Source organism: Symphalangus syndactylus, chromosome 2 (assembly GCF_028878055.3).
Source record: "Symphalangus syndactylus isolate Jambi chromosome 2, NHGRI_mSymSyn1-v2.1_pri, whole genome shotgun sequence".
NCBI lineage: Eukaryota > Metazoa > Chordata > Mammalia > Primates > Hylobatidae > Symphalangus > Symphalangus syndactylus.
In genome coordinates this window covers 146858470-146879450 of record NC_072424.2, presented here as the reverse complement: position 1 = coordinate 146879450, position 20981 = coordinate 146858470, and the positions used below count along the sequence as shown (strand labels likewise).

The window sequence follows — 20981 nt, the reverse complement described above, 5'->3', positions numbered from 1 at the left end:
TGGTCACTCATATTTGGCTCAGAATAAATCTCTTCAAACATTTTACAGAGTTCGACTCTTTCGTCACACAAGCATGGCACCAACAAATGCTTGGCTTCTGGTGAGGGCCTCAGGAACCTTACAATCACGGTGGAAGGCAAAGGGGAAACAGGCATGTCATATGGCAAAAACAGGAGCAAGGGGTGGGGGGAGGTACCACACACTTCTAAATGACCAGATCTCAGAACTCACCATGGTGAGGATGGCACCACGCCATGAGGGATCTGCCCCCATGACCCATACACCTCCCAGTAGGCCCTACCGCCAACACTGGGGATTACATCTCAACATGGGATTTGGAGGGTGTCAGGCCTCTGAGCCCAAGCTAAGCCATCGCATCCCCTGTGACCTGCATGTACACATCCAGGTGGCCGGTTCCTGCCTTAACTGATGACATTCCACCACAAAAGAAGTGAAAGTGGCCTGTCCCTGCCTTAAGTGATGACATTGTCTTGTGAAATTCCTTCTCCTGGCTCATCCTGGCTCAAAACCTCCCCCACTGAGTACCTTGTGACCCCCACTCCTGCCCACCAGAGAACAACCCCCCTTTTTCCTTTACGTACCCAAATCCTATAAAACCCCACCCCGTCTCCCTTCGCTGACTCTCTTTTCGGACTCAGCCCACCTGTACCCAGGTGATTAAAAGCTTTATTGCTCACACAAAGCCTGTTTGGTGGTCTCTTCACATGGACGCACATGAAAGAGGGGACATCCAAACTTTATCACTGGGGTTCTACGGGTTTATGGTTTTCATAAAAATTTGGAAAATTTTCAGCCATTATTTCTTCAAACATTCCCCCCTCCCAAATGTTGTGAACCCTGCTTACATGTATGTCAGGTTATGTGAAGTTTCCCGCAGCTCACTGATACTCTTTCATAGTTATGAATGTATTTTTTTCTCTCTTTCATTTTTATATAACTTCTATTGCTTTGTCTTTAAATTTACCAATATTTTCCTCAGCAACATCTAATATGCAGTTAATCCCACTAAGTGTTTTTTAAAATTTTATCTAATTCTAGTTTTCATCTCCAGAAGTTAGATTTGGGACTTTTAAATATCTTCTATGCCTCTACTTAACTTTTGAACAGATGGAAAATGTTTTAATAATGGTTTGAATGTTCTTGTCTAGTAATTCTAACATTTGGATCAGTTTTAGTTTGGTTTCAAGTCTATCTGGATGACTTGTAGGCATTGCATTTCTCTATTCTTTATTTTTCTTTGCTTTTGACTAAATGGTCTTGTCTCCTTGAATACTTGGTTGTTTTTTAGATTGCTGGATTTTGTATATGAAAAAAAAGTATAGCTGATTTGATACTCTGGATTCTTATATTCTTCCAAATCAAATTTATGTTAGCTTCTGGTAGCCAGTCATGCTCAGGGCACTGGCAGTCTTAGATTACCCTAAGCTGGTCAGGTGTTAAGACAATTCATAGCTGGGTGTCAGTTCTTATGAGGGTTGTTTTATTTACAGTTCATCTTTACTCCTTGGATTTTGTCTTTTTTGGGGTTCCCATTCTAAGCCTAGGGGGTTTAGCAGCATGCCCATCCCTCTCACCTTAGTAGATTGTATTCTAGGCAGACATTTACTAAAATCCATTCATATTTCTTTATGGGAAAAAATTGTAGAGTTCTCAACATTAAGGCAATCAGCTGTATCACAAAATTACTTTGTAAGGTGACCAAAATCTTTGCCCTTCTCCCAATATGATAGTTCTGTTTGTGTCCCTGAAGATCACTCATTTAATTACACCATTTTTGTGCCCTTAATGGATCTCAGCTCCTCAGCTGCCTTTAGTGGGATTGTCAGAAAATTGTCTTTATAGTTGATATCTTTATGGGATAAGTGACCCCAGCATCTGGGGTCACTTCCCTCAGTTTTTTTCTTCCCTATAATCTTGTTATCATAATTCTTCAACGACTTGGTTGCTTTCTGATGCCTTCAAAATGTGTGTCTCTCTGTGTGTATACATATATGTGTGTATGTTTGTATATATATGTGTGCGTATATATATATACATTTAATTTTGTCCAGTTTTTCTTGTAATTCTCATCAGTAGGGTTGGTACTGATGAGGTGACGTATCTTGCCTTTACTAGAAGTGGAATTCTCCGGTGATATTTCTAATATTAAACTGCCTGTTGTCTATTTAACATCACCTCGTAAGCATCTCAACTTACTACAGACCCCCAGTCCCATCCCATTTTCCCTTTGTTCTTGAGACATCATTCACCCAGGCTTTTAACGTCAAACCCTATCCCTTTGCTTTTGTTTTTCCCTCCATCCCTCCATATCCATTGGTCATGGAATCTTCAGTCATCATCTTCTCTCCATTTCCATCGTCACTACCTTAGTCCAGGTCTTTATTGGCTTTCCCTTGAGTGTTTTCATGCATTCCTGTCTGTCTCTCCAGCCCAGTGTACCCCAACACTCATCTGCTCCATACTTGTAGTGATGTTTTATTCCTGGAAAACAAATCTAGTCACTGTATTATTCTGACTGTGCATTTTTTGTTGGATTTTAATTTCCTAGAGTGCTATCAACACTCCTTGTGTAGTTGCCAAGGTCCCCACACCTGGGCCTCACCTTTCTCCAGCCTCCTCTCTCTCCTTGGCTTGTCCCAGCAGTTTCTTACCCATGTCTTGTTTTCCCAGGGACCTCAGTGCTCCCCTCCTCTTGTCTACCCCTCATTCTTCAGTTTTCAGCTCAGCTGTTACCTCTTCTGGCAGTTAGTGGAGACATGTTCTATATTTGGTTAACTAATAAGTGATAAAGAAATGGAAGAACGAGGTAACCCATCCCTCACACATCCCTTTATTAGTGTGTGTGACAGTGAATAGCAGTGAAATGGTTAACTTGAGAGAATAATTTAGTAGTACATAGCAGGGATTTTAACAAATGAATTAACAATGAATATATAAGATAAATGTATTTGAAAAACTCAATCTTTTAATTTCTTAGGTTTGAAGTTATGTTGTTATACTCTTATTTTTAAATGTCTATAATCTGTGTTTTATTTTTGTTACATTTTCCCAGCTTCTAATCCTACGAGGACACCATCAGCCAGTTACTGCTATAGCTTTTGGAAATAAAGTGAACCCACTTCTAATCTGCTCGGCATCACTGGATTATGTTATAATGTGGAACCTGGATGAATGTAGAGAGAAAGTACTTCAAGGTAAATGAAAATCTAAAACATGTTTTTAAAAACCTACAAAAGGAATAACTCATCCTTCAGTATACTTGGTACCACCCGAGGGGTGTTTCCCTTGGGTAACACCAATCCCTCGGGGGGATTTGGGATAATTTTGTATTCCCTTTACCTGAAACCAGGCATGCAAGCAGGGTGCTTTATATGGGAAGGGCCCTGGGCCATTGGGACTCACTGACCTTTGCTGTGTGTTATGCTGATCTTACAGACTCATTGGTTTTGATCTTATGTCCCTTTTTATTTTAAGAACTGTCCATTTTGTATCAACCTGAAAACATGTAGGAAAGTTGAATTATTCTTTTCTGGCACAGCAAGGTGTCTTGAGCACCTGTATTTCAGGCTGGAGACACAGTGGTGAATAGGAAGGGCTTGGTCCCAAATCCTGTGGAAGTCACAGCTCAGAGTTTGAGAGAGACACTGTGTAAGCCAGCGACTGAGTGGCTGTGAATTGTGAGTGTGCAGAGGAGAAGGCAGATGAGGCCAGGGCAACGTGCACATGCGTGGGAGCACTTTGAGAAGCAGGATCTCAGGGAGGGGCATGTGGGGTGAGGGTGAGAAGGGACGAATGTGCCAAGGCCTTGGGAAGAGTGAGAACCTGCCTGTGTGCTTGGAGCATGCTGATGTTAGGCGAGTGTCATCTGAGGAAGTCGAAAAGTTAGGTGGGGACCACATGAAGGAATTTGAGTTTTGTGCAATTATGTAGAGAAGTTAGAGGATTACATTAAAACATAAATGCAAAGAGACTATAAATCTATGTATTCTATGTAGGGACATGAGCACGTGTCTCTCTCTAGGCTGGGTGGTTGTGGGACATGAACACGTGTGTCTCTCTAGGCTCCGGGTGCCTGTGGGACATGAGCACGTGTCTCTCTCTAGACTGGGTGCCTGTGGGACATGAGCACGTGTGTCTCTCTAGGCTCCAGGTGGCTGTGGGACATGAGCACGTGTCTCTCTCTAGACTTGGTGGCTGTGGGACATGAGCACGTGTGTCTCTCTAGGCTCCAGGTGGCTGTGGGACATGAGCACGTGTCTCTCTCTAGACTTGGTGGCTGTGGGACATGAGCACGTGTCTCTCTCTAGACTGGGTGGCTGTGGGACATGAGCACGTGTCTCTCTCTAGACTTGGTGGCTGTGGGACATGAGCACGTGTCTCTCTCTAGACTTGGTGGCTGTGGGACATGAGCACGTGTCTCTCTCTAGACTGGGTGGCTGTGGGACATGAGCACGTGTGTCTCTCACAGGCTCTGGGTGGAGTATATCTGCATTTTGCTGGTGGTAGGTCCATGGTGCACACTAGGACCAGATGACCTTGCCCGCCATATTTTCCTTCACTTTTGTGGATTGCATGACGGGCTCTGCATCAGGCTGCAGCTGCTGCACATGTTGTCTGGGTCTTGGGAACCTCCTGGCTGCTTGTGGGTGTCCTGACATTGCTTAGTCCCTGGAGGCCTGGGTTGGATAGGCCCCTACACCTTTCCTTCCAACCAGTGTTAGCTGAACCTAGACATGAGGGTGGACATGGGGTTGGATGTGGGTGAGAAGCATCGAAACATGCAGTTTGATGTGCGTGACTCTCACTGCACGGGTACTGCAGCCTCCAGAGAAAGACATCTTCCTGTTTCGATGCTGAGATTCTCTGCAGGAAGTGCTGCATTCCTCAGGTTTTCAGAAGACTTCTGTATATCCAGTATTTTTGATATTCTTAAAGAATCAAAATCACATCAAAGCTCATTGTCATTCTCTCAGTAATTTTAGAATAGAGGGTTACATTCTCAGTACTTTTCTCAGATTAATGTAATGCTGAATGCATTTGGTAAACTGGCACTAATGGTGAAACTTACTCTAGGGCTGGTCCCTCGAGGGACTGTCATGGGCTCGCTTTTGGGAAAGGTGCTGTGTTTACAGTTGAGCCCAGATGATCATGTTGTCGCCGTGTGTGCTGGAAACAAAATATTCATGCTGGATATTGAGGTAAGATTGAAATTCACACGCAGGTTTCGCGGAAGGGCTTAGCTGATGGGGCTTCCCAGGTTCTGGGACCTTGCCCAGTGGTCTTTTATTTTTTTCTGTACTCGTTTTTTTTTTTTTTTTTAAGCTGTATCTGCAATTTAGTTTACTTTTATAAAATCATATCTTTATCTTGCAACTGGAAAACCACTGGTATCAGATAGTAATATTTATATAAATATTAAAACTCTATGGAATCTGGGTATCAGGTATGACTTTAGAGAAACATGTTCTGCAAAACTTTTATTTCTCAGATATTCCCTGATTGTAGGCATCCTTCCTAGCATAGCGCTTTTGTTTATATCTTCTATCAAAATGTTCTTTTCATCAGGAATCAGACTTTTCGCAGCCATTTTGTCACCAGGGTTAGTTTAAGGAAATGTGTCACCTCTTCCTGCCTGTGTGATTTCAACCTCGTGTGTGACTAGAACAGTCAGCTGCCCCATTGCAGTGTTAGAAAGCAGTGTTACAAATCAGGAAGTGGAAATCTAAGGGAACACGAAGGAGGACTTCTGTTTTCTCTGAATTGTTGCTCTGCCCAAGCCTGACTTTGGAGAGGACCCCAGGCCTGGGGTCGTTTTGTCAACATGGCCGACAAAGCTGTTTGCCCGCATAGCTTTTCTTTTGATAGCCACTTAATAAACATAGGCGAGGAAGGATGTTAGGCATGGAATATTAATTGGTTCTCATGGGCCTCGTGTGTAATAGGCATTTTGGGAGAGAAGACATTTGTGTCTTCAAACTATTTTTGGACTAATTATGAAATTAAGGCTCATAAATTTAAAAAGTTCACATCATGAGTTAAGCCACAGAGAGATGATGGGAATTATCTAGGAGTTAGGTAAAGGGCTTCACACTATTTCTAGTCTGTCTGTGAAAGCTTTCTGGATATGTTGGTGTTTGAGCTGTAAGTATTTCATGTTTTGTTGTAAACATCCTGTGATAGATAGATTAACATTAGGCCACCCCACCATTTACAACAAAACTACCATTAATGTGCAAAGAATTAACATTGTTGTGTCAGGAAAAGGAAAACCAAAGTGAATTAGGAAGAAGCAGAAAACTGTTAGTGTTTGAAGGAAGATACTGGGTCCCAGATGGAGAGAACAATAAGCCTGGGGTCAGGTCGGAGCCACACCCCTGAGTCGGGCACACAGCAGGTGAGTAAGCAGGTGCCTGCTGCAGATGCTGTGTATTCCGTGAGATCCTCCCCACGCTTCCTTAGCAGCAGGCGTGTCAATTGAAAGACACTTCACTCAGGGAGAATGACTTTCAGACATGGGGAATGGTTGCCACGTGAGTCCATGAAGAACTCACATTCTTTTAACAGCATACTCAGCAAGTCAACAGTTTATACTATTTGATTTGAAAGACTTCAAATGAATACTGAGCACTTTCTGGTAAAAGGCACTTTTTAATCAACATAAAATGTCAAAAGGAAATAACTTAAATATTTTTCAGGATATAATGTTATTCATATCATAGACGATGGACTAGCTTTATTTTATAGAAATTGGAGAAAATGAAAATGTATATTTCATAACACTCAGTCTCATAACTCTCCCTATTCCTACACAGGTTATATAGTGTTGCCTTTTATTTTTAACAATCTGATGGTAACTGGCGTAATATACTCAGTATTCTAAGTTGTATTTATTGATGGCGATATGTTGTGTTACTAAAGAAAGTCTTCCAGAGTTAAATGTCTATTTGTAAGTTAAGTCACCATATATATACATGTTTATTTTTTCTGCATGTGTATTAAGGGATATTTGTCTTATTTAAATGGAGTGCTGTAAAATTCAAGAAGAGTGCCCAGCACTTCACGCCTGGAGTCCCCTGGGGTTATTCTCGGGGCGATGACTGTGACCTTTAGGAACCCCCGATGCTCTCATTACTCAGTCATGCTGTTCAAGCCTGATTTCCATATAAACGGGAAGCCCTGTGTGTCTCCAGCTTGTGACGCTGACTTCTGGGGTGCTGTCTTGGCTGTCAGAGGATTTAGGGACTTCAGGAGGAAAGGGTAACTCATGAGCGCCTATTGCCGCACCATCTTGTCTTGTAGGAAGCCCCAGGTGGAGAACAGATGCTGAGGGATTGGGAACGCAGAACAGTACATTCTGAGTTACAGGCAGGGAGCCTCAGGGCGGATGCATGGGGCAGCTGGTGGGGATACAGGATTCCTGAGGAGACGCCAGCTTCCTAATTCGCTCAGGGTTAGCTCCAGTCAGCGTCGCCTTTTAGCACTGCTGAGACTGTGCCTGTGGCCTGAGCTTTCCTCTTAGCTCAGACATCTGACTTTTCACCCTTGGTTTATATACAGAGTTCCAACTTGAAAAGAGGAATAATAGGGGCTTTATTTTAATAGCAGCTATTTTCTATGACATACATAGAATGTCCTGATGTTAATAACCACCACAAAGTTCCACCACCGACCTTCCTGCACACATTCTCTCAGACTCAGGCTGTCCGGGCCGAGCTGCAGGGCCACCTGGGCCCGGTGACTGCGGTGGAGTTCTGTCCCTGGCGAGCAGGCACCCTCATCTCGGTGTCCGAGGACAGAGGCTTTAAGGTGAGGGATGGACGCTGGACGGCGTTCCCACGTGGCATGTGCTGTGGAAAGACCTGTGGTGACGGGAGCTGTGCGGTTGCTTCACGGCCACTGCTGCCTGAGTGATGTTGTTTCTGCCCCACTTCTGCAAGGCGCCCGCTATCCTGATTTCCATAGAAACACCAAGCCCGGATGTTTTGCCAGGGCTGCTGGCTGGGCTTGGATTCCTGACAGGACGGCTCTGCGGCCCTGGATTTCCCACAGCTGCATTCAGGGCCTGGGAGCGCCCAAGCACGAATTCTTCTCCACGGCATTTCCCAGGCCCAGAGCAGAAGAGCCAGTCCTGGGGTGGAAGGTTCAGTCAGCACGAAATGAGGCTCTAGAAGAAAATGGAATGCGAATTCAGTTTCTATCCAGCTGACATCAGTGTGCACCTGACAGTGTAGACCTGACCAGCAAGTGTGCACCTGACCTGACAGGGTGTAGACTGCTACAGTTTCCGCTTGGTGCCTCTATCTTGGCAGCGTTGACCAAGTGCCTGGGAACTGTTTTTAACCTTGTTTCATTTTTGTTTCCAATTCTTCAAATCCACCAGGGGTTTATTTATGGAAGTGATGTTATTTTTTTCTTTTTGATTCTGACATATTTTATTGTGTTGCTCCATTTTTATTATTTTTGTGCTCATTTTATTGTTTTCTGTTTTAGATAATCATTTATGTTGACTAATCTGATATTGAATAGTACTGTTAGCCTTACCTGTTGCAATAATGGCAACGTTGTTACCTCTTCTAAAGAATCCTGTGTTTATCCAAAGGTCTGGGATCATTGTACAGGATCATTAATATACAGTTCATCTGTGTTATCAGGTAAATTTAAAACTTTCTTGTTTCCTGTAAATAGGCTGTGTGTAACCCACTTTTTCTAGAGCATATAACGGGGCATAAGATGGAGCCGTGACATTCGAGTGGATCTGAATGAGGCAATCTCAGACTTACGGCCCTTCACTCCCATCCACACAAGGAGAGGATTCACTTAACAGTGAATGTCCTTGATGTTTTTCACTTAAAATTAAATGTATGCTTGGAGTCTGGGCCTTTCTGTTTTGGAAGACTAAAGCATGTTTGCTGTCAGATAAAATGCCTGAGCACCGAGGGAAGGCGAGCCCTCTGCTCTCTGTAGAAACATGTCCCAGAACCAGCGGTGTTGGTAGGGCCAGGACTGCCCTGTCCATCCAGCGTGAGCGTGGGTATGTGCCACACCTGGCCTCATGGTCAGGTACTGAGCACGTGTGCAGCTCGTGAATGCCAGGGTCCTTGCGTTCTCCCCTCAGATGGCTTTCTGTTGGTAAATGAAGCTGGCACACGGCCACACAGATACAGCATTGATGGTGCAGGTGTCCGTGGAGCACAGCATAAGGAGCGGCCTGCGACGTCCCAGCACCTCTCCCGTGTAGCCCCTGTGCTTGTCCTCCTGGCATCTCAGGGCACTGGTTTCCTGCATTCACTTTGCTCTTCTTGTGCACGTTCTGTCTTCCCGGAAGAAGAGAGGGAATTAAAAGGAGAGCGTTCTTCCGTGCGATAAGTGACATGAAAATGCCACTTAAAGCATATACAGATACTTTGGTGACCTGCTAGAGTTATTGCTGTATCTTCTCAAAGATTTAACATTCTTTCTGAGGTTAATGTATCCATGTGTAGACTATGGTGCTGTAATGACTTAAAAACATTGCTTTCTGTCAGGGTGAAGCACATTTCTTGGAAGTACGTTGGAATCTTTTTTCTGAAATTAATTATATGGAATTACTAGTTGGTTGCCAAGAACAATGATACACTTGATCTTTGATTTCGTTTATAGTTTAATTAGGATATGTAGTATTTTTCAATACCTATTTATCTAATGCTTCTAAATTACTGACAGTTTAGAGTAAGTTTTAAATGAAATGACATCCTAGGCAACAATTTTTTTTTTTCAAGGAAACAAGACATCCATTTACTTGCTGTTTTCATCACTAAGTCCATAATTTCATTATTTCTGGCTGACTCAGGAATCCTTCTGCTCCAAGTGCAATGTTGATTAAACACCAGTGCTGCCCTCCCTCTAGGCTATAAAGCAGCCAGAGCTGGGCCGTGGTTTAAGCCCACCAGGCCTCCTGTCAGGAGGTGGGATGGGATTCCTCGGGACCCATCTGTGGCGGACTCGCCGGGCGTCCTTTTGGGGTGATGTCCCCAGCCTTCCTTGTGCTTATGGGGTTTTCAACATTTGTATTCACGTGCAAGTTTTACTTTTTGGTGAAGAAATTATTTTGGAATAGTTCAAACTTGACTAACAGAAATACTGTAAGTAAATATTACGTGTAAAGAGATAGTAAAACTGGCAGTTCTCGGGTTAATTGGTACCAGGCACTTATAGAGCTAAATTTTCCAATGTTCCCTTCACCAGCATATCCTCTGCTCAGCGTATTCATCGATGCAGAAAGCAGGCAGCTGGTCACTGGGTGTGCTGACGGCCAGGTGAGACAGCCACAGAGTTAAGTTCCAGTTCCCAGACATGCCTGAATGTGAGCTTGTGCACAAAGGTCTTTGTCTTCATGCTACTTTGTATTTTCCTGCGATTTGAAAAAACCCGTCCACCTCAGTGCTGAGAACGTGACCTTCCGTGGGTCTCAGCATCACTGTGGGTTCAATATGGTCCTGGGCCCCCTGGTCTGCAGAGGAGCTGGGTCTGCACGTCCCAGAGCTCCATACATGGTTCTGGAGTGCAGCAAAAGTGAGGGCCACTCACGTGACCTTGAAAACCTGATGAGAAGAGGGCTGTGAGCAGACATCCCCTGCTCCCACTCGCGCTGCCTGCGCCCCGGGGAGGCTCCGTGGATGGCTCCTGTGGTGGCATCCCCAGTGCTCCTTGTGCTCCTGTTTCCTGTCAGCTTTACACACTTGAAAAACCTGAAGATATTGGCCTTTTTCAAAACATTTTTTAGGTGAGCATTTTAAGTTCATTTCACAAAGTCTGGATAAAGTTGCTGTTGATAAAATTTGAAAAAGATAATTTTGAAAACTTAGATTTTTTTTTTTTCCTTTTGACAAAGTTGACCACTGTTGCCCTTGTCTTCTCAGCCGGGGCATGTGGGACGTGCTCTTGGCTGTGAAGCTGTGGGGTGTGTGCAGAGAGCCTGGGGCCCGGGGTTCCCAGAGGAGCATCTTGGGGAGGCCTGCACAATAGGATCCTGCCTGTGTGCTCTGAGCTGATGTGCCAGCCGTGCGAAAGTGCTCTGACACCATGGGCATGGGCCGTAAGGAGGGCCTCCAGGCTGGATGTTGAAGGCAGGAGAGAGCTGTGCTGGGAGCCTCTGCAGGCCGTGGAGGGCATGTCCTGTGACGTGTCTGCCCTCACTGCTCCTCCTCTGGTGTTGCCGCTTCTGCGTAAGGACCTTTGCTGCAGCGCCATGCCTGCATGTTCTTTGCTTTTGTAGCTTTGGATCTTCAGTTTGATGGATGGACACCATTATCGTCGTGTGGCACGGGTTGACCTAAGGAAGAAGACAGAGACTTTCTCCACAAGAAGGGTTAGGTCTGGGCTGTGCAGCCAGCGAGGTGGGTTGCTCAGACCCTCCCTCAGGCCTCCCACTTGGCCCAGATCTTTCACCAGTGTGTCGAGGGCCCTAGGTCACACAGAAGGGAGAGAGAGGTCCCAATGTAGGAGAAGCCAAGGGCTACAACCTCAGAAAACCACTGAGGCCCTGCAGGTCATGTGAGGGGTCATCAGCAGACAGAAGTACCTGGTGCGTGTGGGGGTGGGGGTGAGGGGCTTTGGTGAACAGAAGAGCAGAGGCCCCAAGGCAGCAGCTTTGCAGCTATGGGTTACTTTCCAGCAGCTTCGCAGCTATGGGTTGCTTTCCTGCAGTGGGCGACCAAGGAGGGCAGGTCATGCTGATCAGAAAGGTACACTGCATGACTCAGATGCCACCTGCACCCACCCAGCACCCTCGTCCTCACCTGGTCTCCTGCTGTCCAGAGTTACTTCCTGTTGACCACAGCGCTCCTCATGTGCGCTTTTTATCTCCTGTACTGTCACAAAGGAGCTGACCCTCTCCTGGAAGAAAATGTTAATTTTACTTTTCAATCCAGAGGCCACCTCTTTCATTGGTGTGTGCAGCTGACGTTTCGTATTACAGAAATCATCTCTGTGCTCACAGCCTACACTCTCTTCCTCACTCTGGTTACTCATTCTTTCTTTTAGGTTGTGTTTTTTTGTAGATGACTTTAAACTATTTCTTTTCATATTAGGTCTGAAATTACTTTTATCCAGTATACCAATTTTTTCCTGTGTTTTAAACCTTGGTTTTTGTTATTTATTTGATAAATATCTACTACTGAAGCAAATCTTAAACTTAGTTTTAGGAAATATGAAGTTACATTCTTCTAATTGATTATCTCCTCTTTCCCACTCCCTTGCTCTGGTTCTGCACTTGAAGTTGCATCACTCCCAGGTAGCATCATGCGGGGTGCTCCCTTAGTGCTCTCCTCGATGTGTGATCCGAGTGCTCCGCGGTGCACACGCGTCATGCTGGGTTTTACCTTAGTGTTTTCCTTGACCTGTGATCCGAGTGCTCCGCGGTGCACACGCATCATGCTGGGTGTTACCTTAGTGCTGTCCTTGACCTGGGATCCGAGTGCTCCGCGGTGCACACGCGTCATGCTGGGTGTTACCTTAGTGCTGTCCTTGACCTGGGATCCGAGCGCTCCGCGGTGCACACGCGTCATGCTGGGTGTTACCTTAGTGCTTTCCTTGACCTGGGATCCGAGCGCTCCGCGGTGCACACGCGTCATGCTGGGTGTTACCTTAGTGCTGTCCTTGACCTGGGATCCGAGCGCTCCATGGTGCACATTCACTGCAGCATCTCTGTGTGGCAGTCCTCAGCCTTTAAACTTGACAGATGCGTTTAAGTTCACTTCTCAGATTGTCAATAATTCGGTCCCTAGAAGAAAGCCAGCTTCTCTCTACAAGTGCTCTGGGAAAAGGAGAGCAGGTTGAAGTAACATTTCCTGTACTGAGACTTGCACCCTGCGATCTCTCACTCATCCCAAATTCTGCATGTGGATGGTATGTATCAAAAACTTTGCCTATGCCACATAAAGGAAACCTCTTAAATTCCTTAGACAAACGTTAGGTTCATTTTCTAAGAATGACTGAGATAAAACCATATTATTTTTGTCTCTGATTATTACTAACCTCATTCTTGGGATTGCATGTTTTAAATCTTAAAAGTTGGTAAACTTGGGCAATGATATGTAAGTGTCTTTAATAAAAGGAATTGGATGATTTTTAAGTTTATTACCAAAGTCTAGGCAGATCTTTGCCTCTGTGATACAGCTTTTTCTTTAGAAAGAGGAAATGGTGATCGGAATGGCCTAGACTTTCCTGTCTACCACTGTGCTGTACGTTACACATTTAAAGTTAACCCCAGACTAATTTTGTATTTATTTCTGTGCTCAGTAGAAATATTATACATATTTGGCAACATAAGGAAGTACTGTTTAACTGTGATTAAAGAATATATTACAATTATGTTTACTTCTCCTCCCCAAAATGCTTGAGATTAAGGGGCAACCTTGCTTTGAATGGCCTTGGCCATTGCTTGTCTGTGTTTCTGTGCAGAGCTGCCCCTGGAGCAGAATATTCCCTGCTTGGTCCAAACCACAGAGAGGACGCCGGGTGGGCATGGAGGCTAGACACTGTGCTCCCGGCAGGTGCATGGACCTGAGGCACTTTGAGGCTTCCCTGTCTTACCTAGAGCAGACGGAGCCCTCAGAGCTAAGCCGGAGCCACACGACCCATTCTGTTGACGATGGTCATCGGGTGAACTGTGGACTGGTGCTGGTGGATGCCCAGGAGGAGCCCAGGGCGCTGCCTGGGGCGGAGCTGGAGAGGGGAGGTCTGGAAAGCAGGTTCCAGCTGGGGGCCTCTGCCAAGTCCATGCCCAGCCTCCCTGGAGATGGCTTCTCAGTGTATTAACAGACCCCGTTGGCGCCTCGGGCCAGCTACTTTCCTCCTGGAGTTGGTTCCTCATTCACAGAGGTGGGCAGCTTGCGTGGCCTTCAAGTCTAGTCAGTCGGAGGCTACGTGAGCAGTGGCCTTGGCCCAGGCGCTGGCACCGACCTTTTCTGTAACCTTAGAAGAAAATAGAAACCACAGAGGTCAGAGCGAGCATCTTCACAGACATTAGCAGGTGCCCAGGGGACCCACCACAGGCTGAAATGCGTTGGTGGCACAGATGTGGTTCTCACTGGCAAGAACCTGCCCCGGCCCACACTCCCCACTCCTGCAGAGAGCTCACAGCCAGGCCAGGGGGCGCACGTGGGGCCCAACCTTCAGGAATAAGATTATCGTGTATTATTTTCTTTTTTTCCTTAAATCAGTCTTTCTTCTGAGAACACCCAATGCATGTGGATCGGAAGCTCAGTGGGCTTATTCGTATTTAACCTGGCAAACCTGGAAGTGGAAGCTGCTTTGTATTACAAGGGTAAGATCTTTGGTGTAAATGCCATGTAACCGTAATGTTTTCCTTTGACTGGTATGTGGGGTAGTGAAAGTGTTTGTGGAGAAGGCCTCGCCGCGTGAATCTGAGGATGAGATGCTTCAGTCACAACTCAGCATTGAGAACGTGAGCATCTCTGTGCTGCTGGATCCGAAGGACGAGGGCCCTTCCTGGACCTTCGGGCACTCAGCCCTGGAGCCACTCCTTGCCTACATCTGCCAGGCGAGGCTGCCCGGGCCCCAGGATCCGAAGGACGAGGGCCCTTCCTGGACCCTTGGGCACTCAGCCCTGGAGCCACTCCTTGCCTACATCTGCCAGGCGAGGCCGCCCGGGCCCCAGCAGCATGGAACAACTGCAGGAACACCCTTGGGAAGCCCCTGGGTTCTCCACCATCCCTAGAGAGCCTCCCAGAGCCCCAGGCTCGCACAGCGTAAACCTGGCCGAGGCGCACTCCTCTCCAACCCCAGTTCCCTTCCCCAGTTTCTGCCAGCCCCAGAAATGTAGGAATAGTCACCTCCACCCCCACCCCCTCCCCCAACACCCCCATCTCATCCCCCCACCCCAGTGGTTCCCACCCCTCCTCTCCTGGCTCCATGGCTGCCACCAGCCGCACCCTTTCTGCCCAGGAGCCCAGGCGACTTCTGAAAAGCAGGCTGGATTCCGTCCCTCTCCTCTGCTGCAGCAGGGCCTCCTTGGCGGCCTCCCGGGCACTGCTCCTCTCGGTGCCTCCCTTCTGTCCCTGAACGCCCAGACCTCTGAGGGGCTGCGGGATCCATCTGTGTCTTCACGCACACCCTTCCCTTCAGCTGCCCATCCCTGCCCCTCCCCAGCTCAGCCAGGGGCGGCTTCTGCTTGAAAACTCAGCCTTTCCTTCCCCCAAATGGTCACAGCTCTAATTACACATTTCCTTTCTGATCTGGTGCTGGACATGTGGCTTCTCCAGGAGGCTGAGCTGCAGGTCTCAGTCCAAGTCACATCCCAGCCTCAGAGCGGAGCCTGGCATGTGTGAGGCTCAGGCCCTGGTGTGTGTGTGGTGTGTGTGCGGCCTGGGGCCTTGTATGTGTGAGTATGTGGTGCACAGCCTGCAATGTGTGTGGCGGGGCCTGGACTGTGTGTGGTGGGCTCTGGGCAGTGACTCTGTGTGTATGTGCTACCTCCCTCCCCATCATGTTCTTCCTGGTCTTTGCTGAACTGAAGATTTCCAGAGCCTCAGCATCCCGCTGGCCGGATCGTGTGCCCTGAGGAACCGCACTGCGGATCGAAAGGTCAGTCCTGAGACGCGGCCCTCCCTGTCTCTGAGACGTACCTCTGATTTCTTCTTTCTTCAGAGTGATCCTGTAACGACTGGCTGAGTAAACGGGATTTTGTGTGTGAAAACGTTTTAGGAGTGACAGGGCGATGTCGCTGCTGAGAATGAAGCAGCTGTTAGTATGTGTGTGTGGATGCACATTTAGTCTGCTTTTACTGGGTGGTGTCGCTAACGATGTTGAAACCACGTCCCTGCAGGCGCTGTGCTTGCTGGCCTCCCTCTTTGGCGGGAAGATTGCCGTGTTGGAGATCAACCTGGCCGCGCTGGTCAGGACTCAGCAGTGTCCCAGCATGGGGCAGAGCCTCTCGGTGCCAGCCAGGTAGAGTGTCTTCAAATGTGGAGTGTGTGTGTGTGTTCACCAGTAAGCGCCATCTGGATTTCTTTCTATGTTCAGAAATAAAGATTAGAAAACTCTGAGCTCTGGCCGGGCACGGTGGCTCACGCCTGTAATCCCAGCACTTTGGGAGGCCGAGGTGGGCGGATCACAAGGTCAGGAGATCGAGACCATCCTGGCTAACACAGTGAAACCCCATCTCTAGTAAAAAAAATACAAAAAAATTAGCCAGGCGTGGTAGCGGGCGCCTGTAGTCCCAGCTACTCGGGAGGCTGAGGCAGGAGAATGGCGGGAACCTGGGAGGTGGAGCTTGCAGTGAGCCGAGATCGCGCCACTGCACTCCAGCCTGGGCGACAGAGCGAGACTCCGTCTCAAAAAAAAAAAAAGAAAACTCTGAGCTCTACCAACGCTGTTTGGAAGAAACAGTTTTTCATGGTGTTGCTTCTATCTTGTTGAAAATGAAGTAGTTGATAGTTTATTTTAATTGAAACACTATTTCAGAATAGAATGTAGATTATAAAACAGCACTTTTATTAAGAATAAGGATAAGAATACACTTGATAATTTTCATTTTCAAATACTGTTGTGTCCATAGCTGCATGAATTAGTCATTTGGAGCTGTCTTTAAAGTATGTATGTCACTGAAGCATTTCCGTCCTATCGTTGTTTGCACTCCTAGTTTCATGGGGCTTGTTTCTGTTTCAGCTCCTGTGTCCTACCGACCTCTCCACTGTATCTGGGAATTGCCAAGGAGAAGAGTACCAAGGCTGCTAGTGAACAGCGATGTGGTCAGTACAGGGTGCTGTGACATCTGAGAATACAAGGCTGATGCGTTCTCATTGTGGTTAGGGTGCTGCATTGCTTTGCAAATTCCTATCTGTTAAAATATGCATTCCGTACTTCCTTCCATCCTTCCCTCCTTCATGTCTCTGCCTCCTATGTGTGTGTTCCATGTCCGCTGTGGTGGGGAACATGCTGGGTGCTTCCCCTCCTGAACTGGCCATCACTCATGGGATTCAGCAATGTGCCCAGGACTGATCGCTGTTCCTCTGGTGCCCGGTGCAGTGGGGGTGCAGAGTGGGCCTTCAACAATTATTAATTGTGAGGACATTTTTTCCCCTTTTTTCTCTGCTGAGGAATTTGAAAGCAGATCCCGAGCGTGTGATTGTACTCTTGCACACTTCAGTGTGCATTTCTGGAACATGTATGTTTTTACCTAGCCACCATGACGTTATATCAAAACCAGTAATTTTTTGGAATCTTGTATTAGCAAGGCCATAATAAATTATTGTTGATTGCCTCGACAGTATTTTCTATTGGTTTGTTCTGAGCAGCAGCCAAACAAATCCACATGTTGCATCTTTCAAATATGTAAAAATTAACTTTCACTTTAAGATGGTAAACTTCATTATGTTCCACTTCTTTCAAGGCTCACTGATAATTACTTTTTTTCCCTTCAGTGACCAGTCTAACCCTTTAATCGGTCTTGTGAAACCTATTGGACATCATTCGAAAAACGGAGGCATTCCCGCAACCCCCTTTCACCTTCTGCCTGGTAGCTGCCTGACTGCTGGGCCTCACCTCCCAGAAGGGCCATCTCCCCGGCCAGCGTCTCCCCGGCCAGAGACCTGGCGACCCCACCCTTGGGCCTCTCCCCGGGCTGGGCTGGGCTGGGCTGGGCTGGGCTGGGCTGGGCTAGGCTAGGCTGGGCTAGGGTTCCTGCATCAGTCCGTCCTCAGACATGGGCTGTGTCCTTCATGCTCCCACGCAGCCCTTGAGCTTGACTTCGGGGACTTCTGGCCTCTCCCTTCCCTACCAGACTTTTTGAAATCAGGCCTTGAACACCTTCTGTGCCATTCCTGGGTCTCACTGTGTGGTTCTGACCCGCCTTGCAAATCAGGGAGGGCCGTTTTCAGGTGGAAGGCAGGGACTCAGAGCTGAGCCTGGGGCTGGAGCTGTTTGCTTGTTCCGTCCTGCCATGGGGGTCCCTGCTGCTGGGAGTTTCCGGCAGGTCCCCCATTCCTCAGCCCCGTTTCCATGAAAGACCCACTGTCGGCGTTAACTGCCTGTCTCCTGCCAGTTTATGCTCTGCTGCCGTCCCATCACCATGGGGACAGTTCTGAGAAATTGTGAGAACGAAGGCCTGGGGGAGGCGGCCAGGCTCAGCCAGCATTGCAGCCTCTGGGCCAAGCTGACTCCTTGGCTAGGAGTGGCCTCTGACCTCCTTCTTCCTTATTAAGTCATGGAACTTCTGCCTTGTAAGGAGGTGCTGATTATTCACCATTGAAAAGGCATCTTAAATTGCAAAAGACACTGTAGCAGAGAAGACAACAGCAGGTGGGTGTGAAGATGGCTGAGAAGAGAATGCCCCTGGGCTGCTGCGGGCCTAATGTGGAGCTGTTGCCTCCTCCTCCTGGGCCCTCCTGGCCTCCTCACCTGATCCCTCCCAGCCTCCTCACCTGATCCCTCCCAGCCTCCTCACCTGATCCCTCCCAGCCTCCTCACCTGATCCCTCCCAGCCTCCTCACCTGATCCCTCCCAGCCTCCTCGTTCTCAGCACCCCCCCCCGAACCTCTTCATCTTCCTAGACCGCCCAAGCCTCCTCACATGCTTTCCCCCCACCCCTCCTGGTCTCTTGGCCCTGTCAGTCTCGCCTCCTACCATTCATCCTTAACAACTGACAGCAGCAGGAGTCAGAGAAATCTCCAGGTGGACACAGGCGGGTCCCCAGGGAAACCCGACCTCCAAACCAAAGAGAGGTTTGTGTCTGAAAGTCAAACCACATCTCGGATAAATCCACAGACCAGATTGAGAACCTCTTTTCCTGTTTGGCGCGCTTTCCTCTGATTGGCCCCCACCCTTCACCTATACATATACCCACTCCTCCCTAATTGGTTTTTGACACTGCTGTGCCCATCTTTGAGTTGTACCTTTTTTTTTAACCTTTTTTGCATAGTCACAAACCAATCAACATGCACCGCCCCATTCTGAGTCCATTAAAGCCCCAAACTCAGCCACACTGGGGGACCACCTGACTGAGGGTAGGGGGCTGCCCTCTCCGGGTCCCCTCTCTGCTGAGAGCTGTCACTCAATAAAACTCTCCAGCCGGGTGCAGTGTCTCACGCCTGTAATCCCAGCACTTTCGGAGGCCGAGGTGGGCAGATCATTAGGTCAGGAGATCGAGACCATCCTGGCTAACAGGCTGAAACCCCGTCTCTACTAAAAATACAAACAAATTAGCTGGGTGTGGTGGTGGGCCCCTGGAATCCCAGCTACTCGGGAGGCTGAGGCAGGAGAATCGCTTGAACCCAGGAGGTGGAGGTTGCAGTGAGCTGAGGTCGTGCCATTGCACTCCAGCCTGGGCAACAGGGTGAGACTCCGTCTCAAAAAATAAAAAAAACTACGCCCTGCTCACCCTTCAGTTGTCAGGGTAACTTATTCTTGGATGCAGGACAAGGACTCACGACTTGACAAATGCGGGTACGAAAAATGCTGTAACATGGTAGCCCTCCACCCTCACTTCCGCCAGCACTGGGCAGCCGCCCCAGGTGACAGGAAACAGCAGTAGGGCTGGGCCAGCCCCACAGCTGCAGGCCAGGGCAGGGCAGTGGGACCGAATGAGCCTCACATAAGCGGGCGGAGTAGGTGGGTACCTCCTGCAGTGAGCTGGGGGCGAGGGAGTCCCGGGCAGGGGCATCGCCAGCCTCGGGGTCTCCAGCTGGCAAGGAGGCACCAAGAAATCCTTCATCACAGTGAATCCTCTCTTGTCTCATCTGGGGGCTGTTTATACGTAGAGTAATATTCTTTCTTAAGTGCGTTCTTTTGTGATTTGTCTTTTTAACTTCGTGTCTGTGAGATTTGTTTCAGTTGCTATACAGCATTCTGTTGTCTGGATATACTGAGGTTTATGTACTCACAATTTATTCAGTATTAACAGACATTTGGCTTGTCCCAGGCTGTTGCTGTTGTGAGCAGTCTTTGCAGCACCCTGCTGTACCCTGGAGCCAGGAGGGCTGCCCTGATCTGCGGGGGCAGCAGCTGGGCTCGGGGTTCCCCACGTGGCAGGTCGATGGCAGACGATGGCAAGGGTCTTCCCAGGTGGCTGGCCAGCGGCTACTCCAGCAGCACACGCCGCCTCTCCTGCTCCGAGCTCTTGCCACGCCTGCATGTCGCTGGACGCTGGAATTTCTGCTTACCCAGTGTGAGACAAGAATAGCACTGCATGGTCACAGGAGGACGGAAAACCCAGGCAACAGCGAAGACAGGAACATGGCAAAGTAACCACCGGACGGCAGAAAACCCAAAGCAAGGGAGAGAGAAGGCGAACCCACCAGCGTGATGTATCCTCTGTTCTCCCGGGAAAACCCGAGTAAGAGAACGAGGCTGTTGTGGGGGTTACCTAAAAATTCCCTCCTTTCCCAGAACACCTGGTGATCCCGCCCTGTCATTAAAGAAATACCCGCAAAATGAGGAACACAAACTCCTCTGTGTGTGCTTCCTTGTCCTGGGCGGGCCTCCTCCTCCTGAACTGGACTCCTTCCCCTGAGCTCGCCGCCGCCTCCTGTGCGCTCCTCTTCCTCCTGTGCGCTCCTCCTCCTGAGCGCGCCTCCTTCTCCTGTGCGCGCCTCCTGAGCTCGCCTGGCTTTTCACTTAGGCGTGTGCTTTCTTTTTTTTTTTTTTTGAGACGGAGTCTGGCTCTGTCGCCCAGACTGGAGTGCAGTGGCGCAATCTCGGCTCACTGCAAGCCCCGCCTCCCGGGTTCACGCCATTCTCCTGCCTCAGCCTCTCCGAGTAGCTGGGACTACGGGCGCCCGCCACCACGCCCGGCTAATTTTTTGTATTTTTAGTAGAGACGGGGTTTCACCGTGTTAGCCAGGATGGTCTCGATCTCCTGACCTCGTGATCCGCCCGCCTCGGCCTCCCAAAGTGCTGGGATTGCAGGCGTGAGCCACCGCGCCCGGCTTTCTTTTTTTCGCATCTAAATTCTTGCTCTGAAG

General features: G+C 48.3%; 1 protein-coding gene across 1 annotated transcript in view; it reads left to right on the top strand.

Moving 5' to 3' along the window:
* The window catches only part of WDR27 (WD repeat domain 27), a 295727-nt gene that overhangs the window by 23906 nt on the left and 250840 nt on the right, over positions 1-20981 (top strand). The window contains exons 4-14 of the mRNA XM_063623917.1: positions 3074-3215; positions 5095-5219; positions 7714-7827; positions 8621-8672; positions 10246-10316; positions 11276-11396; positions 12786-12906; positions 14223-14326; positions 15539-15606; positions 15848-15969; positions 16690-16772. Coding sequence (XP_063479987.1) covers positions 3074-3215; positions 5095-5219; positions 7714-7827; positions 8621-8672; positions 10246-10316; positions 11276-11396; positions 12786-12906; positions 14223-14326; positions 15539-15606; positions 15848-15969; positions 16690-16772 — 1123 coding nt within the window. The remainder of the gene's footprint in view (positions 1-3073; positions 3216-5094; positions 5220-7713; positions 7828-8620; positions 8673-10245; positions 10317-11275; positions 11397-12785; positions 12907-14222; positions 14327-15538; positions 15607-15847; positions 15970-16689; positions 16773-20981) is intronic.